We start from the raw sequence: 18,977 nt of genomic DNA on the forward strand, positions 1-18,977 counted from the left end.
AAACCTCCTTAACTCCCCCTTAAACCCCCCTAAAATTCCCTTAAAAGCCCCAAAACCCCCTTAAAAATCTTGAGAACCCCTCGAAAACCACTTAAAATCTCCCTTAAACACCTTAAAAACCCTTAAAAAACCCAGAAGCTTTAAACACCTGAAAAACTACTTGAACTTCCTTAACCCTCCCTTAAAACTCCCTCCTAAAAAATCCCTAAAATCCCTTAAAAACCCCTAAAAAACCCTGATAAGTCTTCAAAACCTCCCTTAAACCCCCTTTAAAAACCTTTAAAATTCTTTAAAAACCCTTTAAACCTCTTTAAAAAAAACCCTGAATACCCCACCAAAACCCCCCTTTAAAAATCCATAAAACCTTTTAAAACCCCCTTAAAAATACATTTAAAACTTCCTTCAAAAATCCTTTTAAAATCCTTAAGGCACCCTAAAAAATTGTTTTGAAACCCTCTTAAAACCCTTTAAAACTCCTTTAAAACACCCTTAAACCCCCTTAAATCCAGGGGAAAATTCCCCCCAGCCCCAAATTCCCTCGATCTCTGCAAACAAGTGGGAAAAGACAATATTCTAGAAAACAAAAAAAGCACATCTTTTTTATTCAAAACCCCACAAAAATCCCCAAAAATCCACAAAAAGGGGAAAAAAAATCTGTTTGTTTTTTTTTTTAATTTTCCCCTTTTTTTCTCACCCGAATCTTTAATTCCTCGCAATAAATATACAAAAATAGAATAAATTAGGTTAAAAAATACAAGGCAACACTGGCAGGCACAGCATTAAAGGGAGGGGGAAGGGGGGAAAACCACCCAAAAACCTGGTGGGAGAGGAATAAATAGGGAGAAAAAAAGCAAAAATAAATCAGTTCTGGGACTGAGCCCCCCTTTTGTTTTTTTCTTGAAATGTGGGGGGGGCACAAAAAGAAAAAAACCCCCCCTGAAAACTTCCCCCAGCTCCCGGAGAGCTCGGAATTCCATTGGCACCCGTTTTTCTGGGGGCAGGGGGAGGGACACACCCGTTTTTCCCCCATGCCCGGGGGAGGATGTTAATAATAATAATACTATAAACATTCTCATTAATAAGAGGAACAATAAATAAACCCCGGGGGGGGGATTATATTGGGGGGTCTCGGGGTCAGCCCGGGGCCCCCCCGGCCCCCGCCTGCTCCTGCATTCCCAGCAGGCTGTAGGTGATGCGCTTCTGGTGGCCCGGCAGCCGCACCCCGATCCGCTTGATATCCCTGGGAAAAAACCCGGAAAACAGGGATTGGTGGGGTGACAGGAGCCGGGAGCGGGTCCAGGGGAAAGGGGGGTGGGAGGGATCAAACCAGGCCCTGGGACTGGGGAACCTCAACGTGGCGTTCCCGAGGGATGGATGGACATGGATCATCCCAAAGGATGGTCCATCCCAAGAGATGGATGGACATGGATCATCCCAAAGGATGCGTGGAGGGACATGGCTTATCCCAAAGGATGCGTGGATGGACATGGATCATCCCAAGGGATGGGTGGACATGGATCATCCCAAGGGATGGTCCATCCTGAGAAATGGATGGACAGGGTCATCCCAAGGGGATGGATGGATGGACATGGCTCATCCCAAAGGATGGATGGACATGGATCATCCCAAAGGATGCGTGGACGGACATGGATCATCCCAAGGGATGGGTGGACATAGATCATCACAAGGGATGGATGGATGGACATGGATCATCCCAAGGATGGGTGGACGTGGATCATCCCAAGGGATGGGTGGATGGATGGATGGACACAGCTGATCCCAAGGGATAGACAGACATGGCTCATCCCAAGGGATGGGTGGATGGACAGGGCTCATCCCAAGGGATGGATGGACATGGATCATCCCAAAGGACGGGTGGATGAGTGCAGCTCATCCCAAGGGATGGGTGGATGGACAGGGCTCATCCCGGGGGCAGATGGACGGACACGGCTCATCCCCAGGGCCGGACGGACACCGTGACTCATCCCGGCCTCTCCAGCCAAGGAACATCTAATTTTATCCCGTCCCTTGGGCCGCCAAGGCCATGGAAGTGGTTTCCGTTCCCAGCACGTTCCCAGCACATCCCTGACCCCGGGGATCTGGAGGGAAGGGTGTGGGGACAGTGTGGGGACACCGTGGGGACAGTGTGGGGGCAGTGTGGGAATGCCAAGGGGACACCACGGGGACACATCCCAGGGACACCATGGGGACAGTGTGGGAATATCGCACAGTGTGGGGACACCACGGGGACACGAAGGGGACATCCCATGTGGACAGCACAGGGATGACATGGGGACAGCACGGGATGGGGACACCATAGAGACACCACCGGGACACCATGGGGATGGAATGGGAATATTGAGGGGACAGCATGGGGACAGCAAAGGGACACCGTGGGGACAGCACGGGAATGTCAGGAGGACACCAAGGGGACACCAAGGGGACAGTACAGAATATGAGGACACTGTGGGGGGACACCATGGGGATACCCCATAGGGACACCATGGGGATGGCATGGGGACACCATGGGAATGTCAAGGGGACACCAAGGGAATGTGCCATAGGGACACCATGGGGATGGAATGGGAATATCGAGGGGACAGCAAAGGGACACACCGTGGGGACAGCATGGGAATGTCAGGAGGACACTGTGGGGACACCAAGGGGAGAGCATGGAAAGAGTATGAGGACACCACAGGAACACCAAGGAGACACTCCATAGGGACAGCACGGGAATATCAGCAGGGGCACACAGGAATATCAAGGGGACACCATGGGGACACTGAGGGGACACTGAGGGGACACCGAGGGGACACTCACTCGCTGGTCATCTGCAGGACCTTCTCGATGGTGCTGTAGCCCGAGGCCATGAAGGTCTCTGTGTACTGGGGCATCCGGATGGACTCCAACCACTCCGGGACAGAGCGGAACGGGACACCCTCGGAACCACTGGTGCTGGGCAGGCGGATGGACACCCTGGGGCACGGAAATGTGGAAAACGATGGGAAAGTAGAAAGATGCAAAAAAAAAAAAAAATGCAGAAATGAGAGGTTGGGAAAACGACAGGGTGTGAAAACAAGGGAAAAATTAAATGATGCAGAAAATTGTGTCAAAACGGAGAGATGGGAAAAATAATGTGGGAATGGGAGGGTGCAAAAATTCCTGTGAGAACGGGAGGGTGCAAAAAATGATGCAGAGAAGGAAGGATAGAAAAATACCGCGGAAGTGAAACGGTGCAAAAAATGATGCAGGACTGGAAAAGGGGCAAAAATGGGGCAGAAACGGAAGTAAGGCACAAAAAAGATGCGAAAATGGAAAGGTGGAAAAATGATGCAGAAATGGAAATATGCCGAAAGGTGATGCAGGAATCAAAGTACAGGAAAACGATGCAAAAATGCCAAAAATGATGTGAAAATGAAAAGACGAAAAATTACGCAGAAATGGAAAGGTGGGAAAAAAAAGTAATGCAAAAAAATGAAAGGATGCAAAAATAACGAGGAAATCAAACGATGCAAAGAAAAGGATGTGAAAGTGGAAGGATGAAAAAAAATGAGGCAGGAGAGGAAGGATGTGAAAAATGACCTGAAAATGCAAAGATGCTAAAAAATCATAGGAAAATGAAAGGATGGGAAAACATTGCAGAAATGGGAAGATGCCAAAAAAATAACGCAAAAATGTGATGAGGAAACGATGGTGAAGAAAGGTAACGGTGCAAAAAGGGATGTGAAAATGGGGAAGTGCCAAAACCGAGGCAGAAATGGAGACGCCAAAAGCAACGCGAAGGTGAAGAGACGCAAAACCCAACACGAACCAGCACCAGGGGAACACAAAACTACAAAAAATGGCGCAAAAATGGTGCCAAAAGCAACGGAAGACACAAAGGTATGTTGGAATCAGAGAATCACGGGATGGTTGGGTTGGGAGGGACCTTAAAGCTAATCCCATTCCACCCCCTGCCATAGGCAGGGACACCTTCCACTCGCCCAGGTTGCTCCAAGCCCCATCCAGCCTGGTCTTGGACACTTCCTCGGGTCACTGTCCCCCCTCCCTGCACTCCCCACATCCCAGAGCTCCCCACACTCACCGGGGGTCGAAATCCGCCAGTGCCTTGAGGGACTCGGGGGCGCGGATGAGCTTGTCCAGGATGCTGACGACGTCGGCGAATTTGGGGCGCCGGGCGCGCTCCTGCTGCCAGCACTGCATCATCAGCTGGTAGATGGCCGAGGGACAGTCCAGGGGCGCCGGGAGCCGGAAACCCTCATTGATGGCCTTCATCACCTACGAGGAGGAGGAGATTGAGTGTTCGCAAGAATCCCAGGACGGTTTGGGTTGGGAGGGACCTGAAAGCTCATCCCATTCCCACCCTCTGCTATGGGCAGGGACACCTTCCACTGTCCCAGGTTGCTCCAAGCCCCATCCAACCTGGCCTTGGACACTTCCAGGGATGGGGCAGCCACAGTTTCCCTGGGCAACCTGTGCCAGGGCCTCCCCACCCTCCCAGGGAAGGATTCCTTCCCAATATCCCACCTATCCCTTCTTTTAGTTTAAAACCATTCCCCCTTGTCCCAAGTCCCTCTCCAGCTCTCCTGGAGCCCCTTTAGGCACTGGAAGGGGCTCTCAGGTCTCTCTGGAGTCTTCTCTTCTCCAGGTGAACACTCCCAGCTCTCAGCCTGTCTCTCTCCAAATCTATCCACACATTTATCTCTTTATTCCCTAGAAAGGAATTCCCTATTCCAGTTGCATTAAGTCACAGAATCCCAGAATGGTTTGGATTGGAAGGACCTTAAAGCCCATCCCGTTCCACCCCATGCCATGGGCACGGACACCTTCCACTATCCCAAGCCCCGTCCAACCTGGCCTTGGATGTCCCCCAAACCCTGGTGGTGGAGGGTGGGTGCTCACCTCATGGTTGGAGAGCTCCCAGTAGGGCCTCTCGCCGTAGGACATCACCTCCCACATGACGATGCCGAAGCTCCAGACGTCGCTGGCCGAGGTGAACTTGCGGTAGGAGATGGCTTCGGGTGCCGTCCAACGGATTGGGATCTTCCCGCCCTACGGAAACATTGAGGTCAACTCTGCACCCCCCAAAAAACCACCTCCACCATGGCCAACCACCTCTTGGCCAACCACCCCGACATGAATCACCGCCCCAACAAGACCAATCAACAACCCTACCTTGGACAACCCACCACCTCACCTTGGCCAGTCACTTCTCCATGGCCAACAAGCCACCCCTCCATGGCCAACCAACCAGCCCACCTTGACAAACCAACCACCTCCACCTTGGACAACCACCTCACCTTGGTCAACCACCCCAACAAGACCAACCAACCACTCTACCTTGGTCAACCCAACACCTCACAATGGCCTACCACCTCCACTTTGGACAACTGCCTCACCTTGGTCAACGACCTCTTCATGGCCAACCAACCATTCCACCACAACCAACCACCCACTGCGACCAACTCACCACCCGCCATGGCCAACCACCCACCCCTCCGTGGTGACACTTACACTGGTGGTGTAGGTGGCTTCAGGGTCATCTTCCAACACCCTGGAGAGCCCAAAATCGGACACCTTGCACACCAGGTTGCTGTTCACTAGGATGTTCCTGGCAGCTAGATCCCGATGGACGTAATTCATGTTGGCCAAGTACTTCATGCCGGCGGCGATGCCCCGCAACATCCCCACCAGCTGGATGACGCCGAAGTCCCCCTCTTTTTCCTGGGAAAAGGGGAGAATCCAGCCTGGAATCCACCTGCCGTCCCACCTCCCGTGGTGGGTGTTTGTTCCACCACCAGGTGCTCCTTGTCCCTGTCACCACGTGTCACTCACCCGCAGGAATTTATCCAGTGCCCCGTTCTCCATGTACTCCGTGATGATCATGAAGGGCTTGTCTGTACAAAAACCAGGCCCAAAATGGGTAAAACACCCCAAAAATCCCTCCAACACCCAACTGAAAGAGCTCCAAAACCGAAAAAACACATCTGAAATTCCCCCCACCTCCTCCAAGCCCTCCCAAAATCCTCAGCCCCCCAAGAACACTGAACCTGCCTCAAAAAAATCCCCAACCCCCCAAAAACAACCCCAACCCCCCCAACACAAAAAGGAACCCCCAAATCCCAAGTCCTCCCAAAAATCCAAACCCTCCCAATTCCCCACAAAAAACCCCAAAACCCCAACTCCCCAAAATTTCCCCCAAAAAATCACCTCCCCAAGACACTCCCAAAACAACGAAAAGCCCCAAACCCCCTACAGACCCCAATAAACCTTCAAATAAAATCCAACCCCCCCCCCAAAATACCAAAATAACCCCCCTAAATCCACCCCAACTCCTGGAAAAATCCCCCAAACTCCCCTAAAACCCCTACAAATTAACTCTAACTCCCCCCCCACCAAAACCCCCAACATCACCCCCCAAAAACACCCAAGACCACTCAAAAAAACCGCAAGCCCCCCGAATTCCTCTTGGCGTCGTTGCTCAAAACACCCTGTTTTTCTCTTGCTCAGGTTTGGGGTGTTTTGCAGGGAAATTGGGGCGGGTTGTTTTTGGACACTCACACTTGGAGACGACACCCTCGAGGCGGATGATGTTGTGGTGGCAGAACTGCCCCATGATGGTGGCCTCGCTCAGGAAGTCCACGCGCTGCTTCTCCGTGTAGCCCACCTTCAGCGTCTTGATGGCCACCGGCACCTCCTTCCTCCCGCGCTTCAGGGTGCCCTTGTAGACCTCCCCAAATTCACCTGCTCCGAAAAACGGGGGACACTCGTAACCCCCCCTGCCTGGCCCAGTTTTGGGGTGTCTGCGGGGTGACCCAGCCACGTACCGGCGCCGATGACCTTCTGGCGGGTGATGAAGGACGGGGGGATCTCGGTGGTGAACTTGAGCATGGCCTGGTTGGGGTCTTCGTAGGTGTGGGGGTCAACGTAGGTCTTGAGGGGCTTCAGCTGGTCTGGGGGCATCAAGGAGGGGGGTCAGCACCCACAGCACCCCCCACCCATCGCCGCTGTCCCCACGTGCCGTGGCTCACCTGACTTGGAGAAGTAAACGTCCTCGGCGGACTGGCGTGGCCGTGACCTTCTCCTCCTGCGGAGAAGTCCCAAAAAATCATCCCTCGCCCACATTTGGTGGTGGGAAAACGCTATTTTGGGGTTTTCCGGGGTGTTTCTGGGGGTTTCTCTCCTTACCGCCGCAGGACGTAGATGAGAGCGGCCAAGAGCAGGACGACAAAGACGACGCCGGCGACGGTGCCGGTGATGACGGCGGTGGATGCCGCGGCCTCGGCGCCTGCAGGGACCGTTTGGGGTGGCCGGGTGAGCCCTGCAACCCCTGGGTCCCCCACCCCACACCCCTGCACCCCCTGGGCCCCCCACCCTGTCCCCCTGCACCCCTCCCCTCGCTCCTCACCCTCGGGCAGGGTCTCGAACTCGTGCTGGGGGCTGAAGGCGCCGTGGCCGTCGGCGGTGAGGGCCTGGACACGCACCACGTACGCGGTGCCCGGGGACAGCTTGGGCAGCGTCACCGAGGGGCCCTCGCAGCGCAGCACAGAGTAGCTGTTCTCGTCCACCTGGGGACACCGGGGTCATGGGGGCACATGGATGGGAGTGGCAGGGATGGGGGTGGCAGGGATGGGACAGGGATGGGGGTGACACGGACAGGGCAGGGATGGGGGTGACATGGACAGGGCAGGGATGGGGGTGACATGGACAGGGCAGGGATGGGGGTGGCAGGGATGGAGGGGTGACACAGATGGGGGTGACACGGAGGGGCCGGGATGGTGGTGACAGGGATGGAGATGTGATGTGGATGGGAGCAAGGACGGAGGTGACATGGATGAAAGGGGACACAGACTGGGGAAGAATGGAGGTGACAGGGATGGAGGTATGACATGGATGAGGGTGTGACAGGGATAGGGGTGTGACAGGGATGGAGGAGTAACGTGGATAGAGGCACGTGGATGGAGGGGTGGCCTGGATGGAGGCAGGGATGGAGGTGACATGGATGGAGGTGACATGGACGGAGGGGTGAATATGGGAGAGATGTGGATGGGGGTTGACATGGATGGAGGTGGATGAACATGGGAAGGACATGAACTGAGGGATGACATGGATGGAGGTGACAAGGATGGGAGGGTGACATGGACTGGGGAGTGACGTGGATGGGGGGAGACATGGGTGGGACAAGGCTGGAGGTGACAGGGCTGGAGGTGACAGGGCTGAGGTGACGGGGTTGGGGTGACGGGGTTGGGGTGACGGGGTCGGGCTGTGGGGTTGTAGCTGTGCCACAGGACGGACCTTCTTGCTGTAGGTGACCTCGTACTTCCAGACCCGGCTCTGCTGCCGTGGTGGCACCGTCCAGGACAGGGCCAGGCTGGTGGTTGTCCGTCCGTCCAGACTCACTGATGTCACCCGGGGGGGCTCTGTCATGGGCACAGACAGGGATGTCACCAAGGTGTCCCCAGGAGGGTTGGGAGCATCACAGAAGTGTCCCCAAGGGGGACAGGGACAATATGAAAGTGCCCCCATGGGGACAGGGACATCACAGAGGTGTCCTCTTGGAGGATGGGGACAATATGGATGTGTCGCCAGGGGGGTCAGGAACATCACGGAGGTGTCCCCACTGGGGACATGGACATCACAGGGGTGTTCCTATGGGGGTTGGGAACACCACGGAGGTAACAGGGGATGGGGACAATATGGAGGTGACAGGGATGTCACAGAGGTGTCCTCATGGGGGACGAGGACATCTCTGAGGTGTCCCCGTGGGGGTTAGGAGGTGTCCCTATGGGGGACAGGGACACCCCGGCGGTGTCCCCCTGACGGAGGGCGGCCGTGGGAGGTGCTGGTGGCCCCTCACCGGTGTGGTTGACGCTGACGGTGGCGGTGGCCACGCTGCGCCGGGGGCTGTAGGGGGACACCCCGTTCCGGGCCTCCACGCTGAAGGTGTAGTTGACGAGCGGCTCCAGGTCGGTGACGGTGAGGGCGGTGGCCGTGAGCCCCCGGGGGGGCTGCGAGAACCTCACCCCGCCGCCGTCGCAGGGCCGGCACTCGCCGCCGTCGGGCCAGCACTGCTCGCAGGTGACACTGTAGGTGACGTCCCCGCGGCCCCCGGGGTCGGCGGGGGGGTCCCAGCGCAGCTGCACCGAGGCCCCCAGAGCCACGGCCGTGACCCCCTGGGGGGGCGAGGGGGGGCCTGGGGACACACACACACGGGGGGGTCAGAGACTGACACGGTTCATGGTTTGTGCATTCCAGGTTTGCCAAGGGACTCTTGCAGGACTTTTGCATTTTACCTCTGATGGCCCATCAAAGCCCATCCCCTCCTCTGCCAATCTTGAAAGGCAGGAAAAACCCTTTTCCCAGGCCCCTCATGGGAACTCTGCTCAGGCTCAGATGTTGGGGGTTCGTGGCATGGCCCGGGACACCATCCATGGATATAATAACTCACAACTCCTTTGAGTGTGGGGGCTTCACACCCCCACCCCCAACGGATCAAGGCCACCACTTCAACTGACAGACATGGGAGCTGCAACTCCCAAGTTCCATCGCTGGACCCCGTGGATGGTGACCATAGACATCTGTCCACTCTCAGCTTTGCTTTCCCTTCCTCTCCCTCACCCTTATCCTGCCTTTCCTTTCTCTCCCTTATGCATTTTCCCTAAAGGTTCTCTTTATGCCATATTGCCGCAGATGAGAGAGAGAGATGATAACACTCAAAATGCTAACATACCTATTTAAACAAAATTGTTAAAATAACCCCTACCTATACATGTTTTCAAGCACAGTGTCTTTTCACTCGAATCCACCCCAAGGGAATTATTGATAAGAACCTGGGCTACCCCCCCACCCCACCCCTTTTCTGGGGCAGGTTGTAACAGGGGGTCAGCGGGGGGGCTGCACCTCGGTGTCCCCCTCCTGCCCCAGGAGGTGACTTACGGGTACAGGGATCCTCCGGGGGGTCCTGGGGGGCGCGGAAAAACCCCTCCTGGCACGGGCAGGAGGCGGCGGCGGCCGGGGCGGGCTCCGTGTTGGGGGGGCAGGGCTGGCACCCCCCCGGGGACACGGCGGCCTTGAAGGTGCCAGGGGGACAGGCTGGGGGGACACAGGGACAGCAGTGAGACCCCCACAGCTCCCTCCCCACACAGGGACACCCCAAATCCCCCTAATCCCCCTCCTCACACAGGGACACCCCAAATCCCCCTAATCCCCCTCCCCACACAGGGACATCCTAAATCCACACACAGGAACACTGGTGAGACCTCAAATCCTCCCCACACAGGGATACCCCAAATCCCCCTCCCTACACAGGGACACCCTAAATCCACATACAGGGACAGTGGTGAGACCTCAAATCCTCCCTACACAGGGACACCCTAAATCCACATACAGGACACCCTAAATCCACATACAGGGACACCAGTGAGACCCCAAATCCTCCCACACTGGGACACCCCAAATCCCCCTTCCCACCCAGTGACACCTGTGAGACCCCAAATCCCCCTTCCCACCCAGTGACACCTGTGAGACCCCAGATCCCCCTTCCCACCCAGGGATCTGCACCCAGGTGGTGGGGGAGGAGGGTCAGCACCCACCCAAGCACCCAGAGGGGGGATTTTAGGGGGTTTCACCTCATTTTGCAGCTTCTTTATTATTGGTTTCCCCCCCCCCGGTTTCGCCCTCTCCCAGCTGAGCCCTGTCACACTCACTGCTCTGGTGATATAAATTGGGAATTTTGGGAGTAATACTTAACTTCTCCAAAACAAAGTGGGAAGTTTAGGGTGTTTCACCTCATTTTGCAGCTTCTATTAACACTGGGACCCCCCCAGTCCATCCTGGCTGAGCCCCCTCCTGGCTGAGCCCTGCTGCACTCGCTACACTGGTGATGCTCCAGGGGAATGATCCAGGATTGGGAATTTTGGGACTAATGCCTCATCTCTCCCGAACAAGCGGGGGTTTTTAGGGTGTTTCACCTCTCTTTGCAGCTTCTTTATTATTGGGAACCCTCCAGAACCCCCCTCTCCCAGCTGAGCCCTGCCACACTCACTGCGCTCAAGGTTGACCATCCAGGACTGGGAATTTTGGGGCCAAAACCTTATTTCTCCAACCCCAAATGGGGATTTTAGGTTATTTCACCTTATTTTGCAGCTTCCATTATTACTGGGATCATCCCTGCTCACCCCAGCCCAGCTGCCACACTCACTACACTCAAGGTTGATGATTCAGGATTGGGAATTTCAGGGCCAAAACCTCATTCCTCTTCCCTCCCACCCCACTCCTCTCCCAGCTGAGCCCTGTCACACTCATTACACTCAAGGCTGACCATTCAGGATTGGGAATTTCGTGGCCAAAACCTCATTCCTCAACCCAAAATGGGAATTTTTAGGGCATTCCCATCATTTTTGGACCCTCCTGCCCCAGCCCACCCCTTTCCCAGCTGAGCCCTGCCACACTCACTGCACTGGTGATGCTCAAGGGTTGATAATCCAGGATGGGAAATTTTTTGGCCAAAACCTCATTTCATCAACCCAGAGTTGGAATTTTGGGGTATTTCCCGTCGTTTTTGCAGCTTCCTTATTCCTGGGTCCCTCCCTGCTCCCCCCAGCCCGGCTGCCACACTCGCTGCGCTCACAGACCATCCGGGATCGGCAATTCCGAGGCCGAGCCCCTCGCTCCTCTGCCCTTGCCCCCCATCCTCGGCTCCCCAAAGCCCCTCCCGGCCCGTTTCCCACCGGCCGTACCTTGGCAGGTGTCCCCCAGGCTCTGGAAGCCGGCCTGGCACAGGCACTCCCCGATGGGCACGATCCACTCGCCCTCGGCGCTGCAGTGCAGGGCCGGCGCCTGCTCGGCCTCCGCCCGCTCCACGCACACCCCCCGCACCTCGGCCAGCGCCTGCGAGTCCGCCCCGGCCACGGTCTCCGGGAATTCCGCCAGCCCCCGGATCACCGCCGGGCAGCGCTTGTAGTAGACCCTGACGGAGAGCAGGGCCACGCAGGCGCCCAGGTCCTGGAAGGCCAGGTAGAAGCCCTTCCTCCGCAGCGGCCCCACCGAGCGAACCTCCACGTTGAGTTTGACGTTGCGGGCGGCGAAATCCTCCTGCACAGTGATCTCGTCCGGAGCGATGGTGTCGATCTTCCGGAACTGCCTCTTCTGGAAGTTGGTGCCGTAATCCACGTCGGACTCGGCGTAGTAGAGGTTGAAGGTCTCCTTGCAGGAGCCGCCCCCGGCCGTGGGGAAGCTGTTGCAGTCGCGGACGGTGAACTGGAGCTCGATGAAGATGCGCTCGGCCACCCCCCGGTAGATCCAGTTGGTGCGGAGCCAGTTCTCCTGCTCCCCCTCCAGGACGTTGCACACGGAGTAGATGTAGATCAGGGAGTCGTTGAGGACGTTCTGCAGCTGGTCCCACTGTCCCCACGGAGACACAAACGGCACTTGGAGGGGGAACTGAGGCACAACGGTCCCTACGGAGGCACTCGGCCTCATCCCTGTGGGTGTCCCCGGCTCTACACCCATGGATGCCCCCAGCCCTGTGGAGATCTCCAGTCACATCCCAGTGGAGATCCACAGCCCCATGGACATCCCCATCTCTGTCCCCATGGATGCCCCGGCCCTGTGAATGTCCCCAACCACATCGAACGGAGATCCACAACCTTGTGGATGTCCCCATGTCCATCCCCACAGGTGTTCCTGGCTCCATGGAGGTCCCCAGTCACATCCCAGTGGAGATCCACAGCCCCACGGACATCCCCATCTCCATCCCCATGGGTGTTCCTGGCTCCATGGAGGTCCCCAGTCACACCCCAGTGGAGCTCTCCAACCCCGTGGATGTCCCCATCTCAGTCCCCACGTGTAGACCTGTCCCCCTGCCATGGGATGTTCCCATGGGGGTCCCTCCCTATGATGCCTCTGTCCCTGGGGGTGTCCCCATCCCCATTCCTGTGGGTTCCCCCATCAGCGTTCCCATGGATTTCCCCATCCCCATGGAGGTCCTTGTTTCCATCACTAGGGAGGTCTCCATGGATGTCTCTATTCCCGTGGGGGTCCCCGGGGATGTCCCTGTCCCCATCACCATGGAGATTCTCATGGAGGTTCCCAATCCCATGGAGGTCCCCCATGGAGAGGTCCCCATTCCCTGGCCCCAAGGATGTCCCCATCCCACATCCCCATCCCGGCTGGGGTGCTGGATCCCGGGTGCTCACCCCTTTTCCGTAGGGATGGGTGAGCCAGCCCAGCTCCCCGTGTGCCTTGGCAAAGTCCAGCAGCACCACTGTGGGACAGGAGAGAGGAGAGGAACGTCAGGAGATGCCACCAGGACCTGCAGGTGCCACCAGGACACCCCTCGGACCTGTGGATCCTGGGATCCACTGACATCCATCCCTCAGGACACACCCATGTCCCCCAGGACTCACAGGCGCCCTGGGACCCACAGACATCACTGGGACTCCCAGATGCTTCTGGGACTTATAGACAGGTGTTCCCCAGGACCCACAGGTGCCCTGGGATCCATGGATGTCCCCAGTACATACAGATGTCCCCATGGAAGTTCTCAGGGCTTGCAAATGCTCCTGGGACCCAGAGATGCCACCAGGATCCATGGATGTCCTCAAGATCCATGGATATCCCCAGGATCCACAGATCCACCCCATCCCCACAGACATCCCCACAGGTGCCCTGGGATCCACAGCTGTCCCTAGGACCCATGGGATCCACGGATGTCCCCAGTCCCCAGAGACATCCCCATGACCCATAGAAATTGCCAGAGCTTGCAAACACTCCTGGGCCCCACAGATGCCACCAGGATCCATGGATATGCTCAGCATCCACGGATATCCCTTGGCCCCACAGATGCCACCAGGATCCATGGATATGCTCAGCATCCACGGATATCCCTTGGCCCCACAGATGCCACCAAGATCCATGGATGTGCTCAGGACCCCCAGATCCACCCCATCCCCACAGACATCCCCACATGACCTCCAAACATTCCCAGACCCCACAAACGTCCCTTAGACCCACGGATCCCGCCCCCATTCCCAACAGATTCCCCCGGGATGCCCCCGAGCCGCCCCCAAAGGAGGGGGAGCAGTGACGGTGCCGGGCCCGGACCTGCCGGGGCACGTCCAGGGCGGGTCCGGATCCAGAGCCCGGAGAGGAAGAGGAGGAAGAGGAGGAAGAAGAGGCCGCCGAGGGCCGGGAGGGAGCGGGGCCCCCCCTCAGTGAATCACCCCCCAGGAATGTGCCCGGACGCCCGAGGTCACCGGGATGGGTCCGGCGGGACGGGGGAGGGCCGGGATGTGGGATGTGCCCCCCCGGCTCCCCCCGCTGGGAACGGACGAGCTCGACCTGCCCCGGAGGGTGAAATCGGGGGGGGACACACCCCAAAACCTGCGGGGGGGGGGGCAAGTTCACATCCATTGATTTCTTTTAGGATTAAAGTTTCTACAGACTCTGCCCGACGGGTTTAATCCGGCGTTTTTCGAGGGAAAGGCGGAAGAGCCCGGCCCCGAATGCAAATAAATGGGAGGCTGGGATGGAAAACGCCTCCCTAAGAAACCAAAAATGGGGGAAAAACCCCTAAAACGAGGATTTTTTGGAAGAGCTGGGGGAAAGATAAAAGGGGGCGACCCCTTGGCGGGGACCTCCCAGCACCCTGGGGCGGCTGCGGGATTTGGGGTGTGTTCCCAAAGTGCTGATTCCCAGGAGTGAATATTGGGATTTGGTGCTTAAAACGGAGCGGGGGGGGGGGGGGAAGGAATTGTGTCCCCCCCACCTCCCCACCGCCGTGCCCGGGGTCAGGAAGGATGCCCGGGCGGATATCCCGGTTTTCCTGCGGCTGGAAATCCCCCCGCGTGCCTCCGGAGGGCGGAAAGCGCCGGGAGCCGGGACCGGATCCCCCCGGGCTGGGACGGGGGGTCCCGGGGGGTCCCTGGGGGTTCTCTGTGGGGTCCCCCCGTGTTGGGGCGGGGGTTCCCTGTAGGGTCCCCGTGATGTTGGGGTGGGGGTCCCTGTGGGTTCTCTGTGGGGTCCCCCTGGTTTTGGGTCCGGGGGTTCCCTGTGGGTTCCCCGTGGGGTCCCCTCGTGCCGGGCGGGGGGTTCTCTGTGGGTTCCCCGTGGAGTCCCCCCGGTTTTAGGGCGGAGGGTTCCCTGCGGGTTCTTTCCGGTTTTGGGTCCGGGGGTTCCCCGTGGGTTCTCTCTGAGCTCTCCCCGGTTTTGGGGCGGGGGGGTCCCTGTGGGGTCCCCCCGTGCCGAGCGAGGGGTGCTCAGGGAGGATCCCGGGGCTGTGGCTGCTGAGTCAAAAGGGTGCAGCATCCCGGCAGCTCCCGGGACAGCCCCGGGACAGCTCCGGCGACACCTGCCCCCCCCCCCCCCCCCCCCCCCCATCATCACCATCCTCACATTCTCCACTGCCATCGTCACCATGGCCACCCCCCCCCTTCATCTTCATCATCTTCATCGCCGTGGCCACCACCACCATGTGCCACCATGAACGTGGCCACCCCCCATCCTCCTCCTCACCCCCCATCCTCCTCCTCACCCCTCCCCACTCCACAGCTGCATCCCGGTCCCATTCCCGGCTCCATCCCTGTCCCTGTCCCCATCCAACTGCGTTTTCCACCCTGTCCTGTTCTATCCTCATCCCATCCCAATCCTGTCCCCACACCCAAAATGAACCCAAATCCTGTCCCCTCCACTCACGTTCCTGTCCCCACCCCAGTCCCATCCCAATCCCACCCTCATCCCAACCTTAATCTGAATCCCAATCCCACTGTGAATCCCATGCCCTCTCACTCCCATCCCCATCCCAATCCTGTCCCCTCCTCAGTCTCATTCATAATCCCAATCATAATCCCAAAATGGATCCCATCCCCATCCCATTCCCTGCTCCTTAACCCCCTCCCCACCCTCAGATCTCCCCAAATCCCACCGGATCTCACCCTTTCCAAGCGCTGGGAACCAACCCCCCTTAACCCCAAATCCTGCTGCCCTCCCACCACTTTCCCTTCCCTTCCCTCCCCTGCCCTTTTGAAACCCCAAATCCCAACATTCCCTCCTGGGAATCGGCACTTTGGGAACACACCCCAAATCCTGCAGCCGAATCGGGGTGTTGGGGGTCCCTCCACGGGGTCGCCCCCCTCCCCCTTCCCCCCTGCCCTCCCCAAAATCCTCACTTCAGGGTTTTTTCCACCCCATTTTTAGTTCTTAGGGGGGTATTTTCCATCCCAGCCTCCAATTTATTTGCATTTGGGGCCGGATTCTTCCCCCCTTCCCTCGAAAAACGCCGGATTAAACCCGTCGGGCAGAGTTTGGAGAGACTTTAATTTTAAAGAACTTCAATCTATGTATAAAAAAAAGTGAATTCTCCCTTTTCTTTTTTTACCCCAACCCCCCAAACTAAGCCCAAAAACCACGGGGGGAAGGGTTGTGGGGTGGAGGCCGAGACGCTGCTTGTTTTTTCCCAGCGATTTTTGGGATTTTCCTGACATTGTTTTCCAGCTCTCCGGGCCGGATCCCGCCCGGCCCTGAACCGCCCATGGGAAACGCTTCATTTTAGGGGCATTTTCCCCTTTTCGGGGGGTTTGGTTTTTAATCCTCTCCACCCGCGCCCCTCTGTCAGTGTTTTTTGGGGGCTCCCACCAGGACCCGGCCCCGGAGCGTCAGCCGGACGCTCGGCATGGGAAAAACCCCAAACCTCTTGGTTTTCCCTTTTTTGAGCTTTTCTTCCCTCCGTTTAAACTTTTCCCTGCTATATTTTAGTCCCCGGGCCCATTTTAGCTCCCCCTCCCCCCGTTTTTAGCTTCTCCCCCACCTTTTTAACCCCCCTCCCACTTATTTCAACTTTTCCCCTCTTAGTTTAACTTTTCCCCCTTCGCTTCAACTTTCCCACCCTAATTTTAACTTTTCCCTCTCATTTTAACCATTTTCCCCCCGCAGCCGCTGATCCCCCCCCCGCACCCCAAATTTATGTTGGGGGGGGAGCACCCCTTCTTCCTTTACTTTCCGAGCGCTCCCCAACCTCTCAACGCCCCAAAACCACGCGGATTTGCCCCAAAACCGCCTCACCCATATGAATTCCCCCCCAGCACCCCAACACTGAGTTTCGGGGTGTCCCACCCCCCCAAAATAGAAGTGCGGGACTCACCTTCCTCGGCCGCCGCGGGGGGCAGGGGGGTGAGGGCGGTGAGGAGGAGGAGGGTGAGGGTCGGGGGGGTCCCGGCCATGGCGGGGGGTGCCGGGGGTGCCCCGCGAGGTGTGGGGTGCGTGGGGTGTGTTGGGTGTGTGGGGCGCGCGCCCGCTCCTGTTCATTCATGCCCCGGTGACGTCACCGGCCACGCCCGCTCTTAAAGGCGCCGCGGCCGCTCCCAGTTCGCCCCAGTCCGGCACTGGGAGGCCGCGCTGCCGGGGGTGGGACGCGGCCGTCGGAAGGGAGCGGGCTCTGGGAGCGCCCCCGGGGATCGGGGAACAGCCATGGGGGGGCTTTGGGGGTCCCGGTCCGGGCGCGAAGGGGTCCCGGAGCCCCCCCCGCCCCCTCCCCGTTCATTCATAACCGGCGTGGGAAGGGGGGGGACGGCAGCCAATGGCGGGAGGGGGGCGGGGCTAGGGGCTACTACCGGCCACGCCCCCCGCCCACCAGTTCGGGACTGGGGGCACTGGGGGAGGGGCTGGTTTGCGGGGGCTGCCCGACCCCCTCGAGCCCCAGGGCCCCAAACACCGCAGCGCCCCAAATCCTCAGCACCCCAAACCTTCACCAAGCACCCCAAATCCTGCACCACCCACGGGACCCCAAATCCCGCAGCACCCCCAAACCCACCAACCCCACCACCTCAAATCCCTCAGCACCCCAAATCTCCACCAACCCCGACCCCAAATCCCGCAGCACCCCCAAACCCACCAACCCCATCACCCCAAATCCCTCAGCACCCCAATTCCATCACCACTAGCACCCCAAATCCTGCAGCATCCCAAATCCTGCAGCAGCCCCATCTCCCCCAAGCACCTCAAGTCCCACTACAAATCCTGCCGCCCTCCCACTATCTCACAGCACCCCAAATCCCCCAGGATCTGCAGCACCCCAAATCCTGCGGCCCCCACCCCCCATCCCAGAATCCCAGCTGCACCCCAAATCCCCCAGCACCCCAAATCCCCCAGCACCCCAAATTCTCCAGCACCCCAAATTCTCCAGCACCCACATCTCCATAACGCACGGCACCCAAAATCTCCCAGCACCCCAAATCCCCATTACTCTATGGCACCTCAAATCCCACAGGATCCACAGCACCCCAAATCCCCCATTCCCCCATCCCCAGCACCCTAAATCCTGCAGCACCCACACTCCCATGATCCCATGGCACTCCAAGTCCCCAGCACATCCCACTTAGCCTAAATCGCCCAGCACACCCCCACCTTAGCACCCCAAATCCCCCCACACCCCCATCCCAGCACCCCCCAGCACCCCAAATCCTTCAGCCTCTCCAGTACCCCAAATCCGGCAGCCTCCACATCCTTATGATCCCATTGCACCCCAAATTCTCAGCATCCCACTTACCCCAAGGCACCTCAAATCTCCCAGAATCTCCATCCCAGCACCCCAAATCCTTCAGCACTTCAGATTCTCCTGAACCCACATCACTGTGATCCCACTGCACCCCAAATCCCCCAAATCCCCCAGCACCCTGATCTTCATCAACCCCCAGCACCCCAAATCCTCCAGCATCTGCAGCCCCCCCAAATCCTGCAGGATCCACATCCCCATGATCTCATTGCACCCCAAATCCCCAGCATCCCAAATGCCCCTGCACTCCCATCCCAGCACCCCAAATCCTCCAGCACCTGCAGCCCCACGATCCCATTGCACCTCAAATCCCCCAGCACCCCAATCTCCATAACACACAGCACCCCAAATCCTGCAGGACCCACATCCCCATGATCCCACTGCACCCCAACCCCCCCAAATCCTCCACCCCCCCCATCTCCATAACATA

The 18,977-nt window shown here is 58.1% G+C and overlaps 1 protein-coding gene across 1 annotated transcript; it reads right to left on the bottom strand.

Annotated features, from left to right (window-relative positions):
* Positions 1 to 645: 645 nt before the first annotated feature.
* Positions 646 to 17,216, bottom strand: EPHA2 (EPH receptor A2). Its single transcript, XM_017833371.1, has 17 exons — positions 17,138 to 17,216; positions 13,197 to 13,264; positions 11,739 to 12,402; positions 9,937 to 10,092; positions 8,858 to 9,193; positions 8,296 to 8,420; positions 7,409 to 7,568; positions 7,189 to 7,288; positions 7,032 to 7,087; positions 6,828 to 6,953; positions 6,562 to 6,744; positions 5,836 to 5,897; positions 5,515 to 5,724; positions 4,903 to 5,052; positions 4,085 to 4,278; positions 2,821 to 2,976; positions 646 to 1,240 (listed from the first exon to the last, which is right to left on the bottom strand). The coding sequence occupies exons 1-17, from the start codon at positions 17,214 to 17,216 to the stop codon at positions 1,135 to 1,137; spliced, it is 2,931 nt and encodes a 976-aa protein (XP_017688860.1). The 3' UTR covers positions 646 to 1,134.
* Positions 17,217 to 18,977: the final 1,761 nt, after the last annotated feature.

Source organism: Lepidothrix coronata, unplaced genomic scaffold (genome assembly GCF_001604755.1).
Source record: "Lepidothrix coronata isolate B3197 unplaced genomic scaffold, Lepidothrix_coronata-1.0 Scaffold214, whole genome shotgun sequence".
NCBI classification, from domain to species: Eukaryota; Metazoa; Chordata; class Aves; order Passeriformes; family Pipridae; genus Lepidothrix; species Lepidothrix coronata.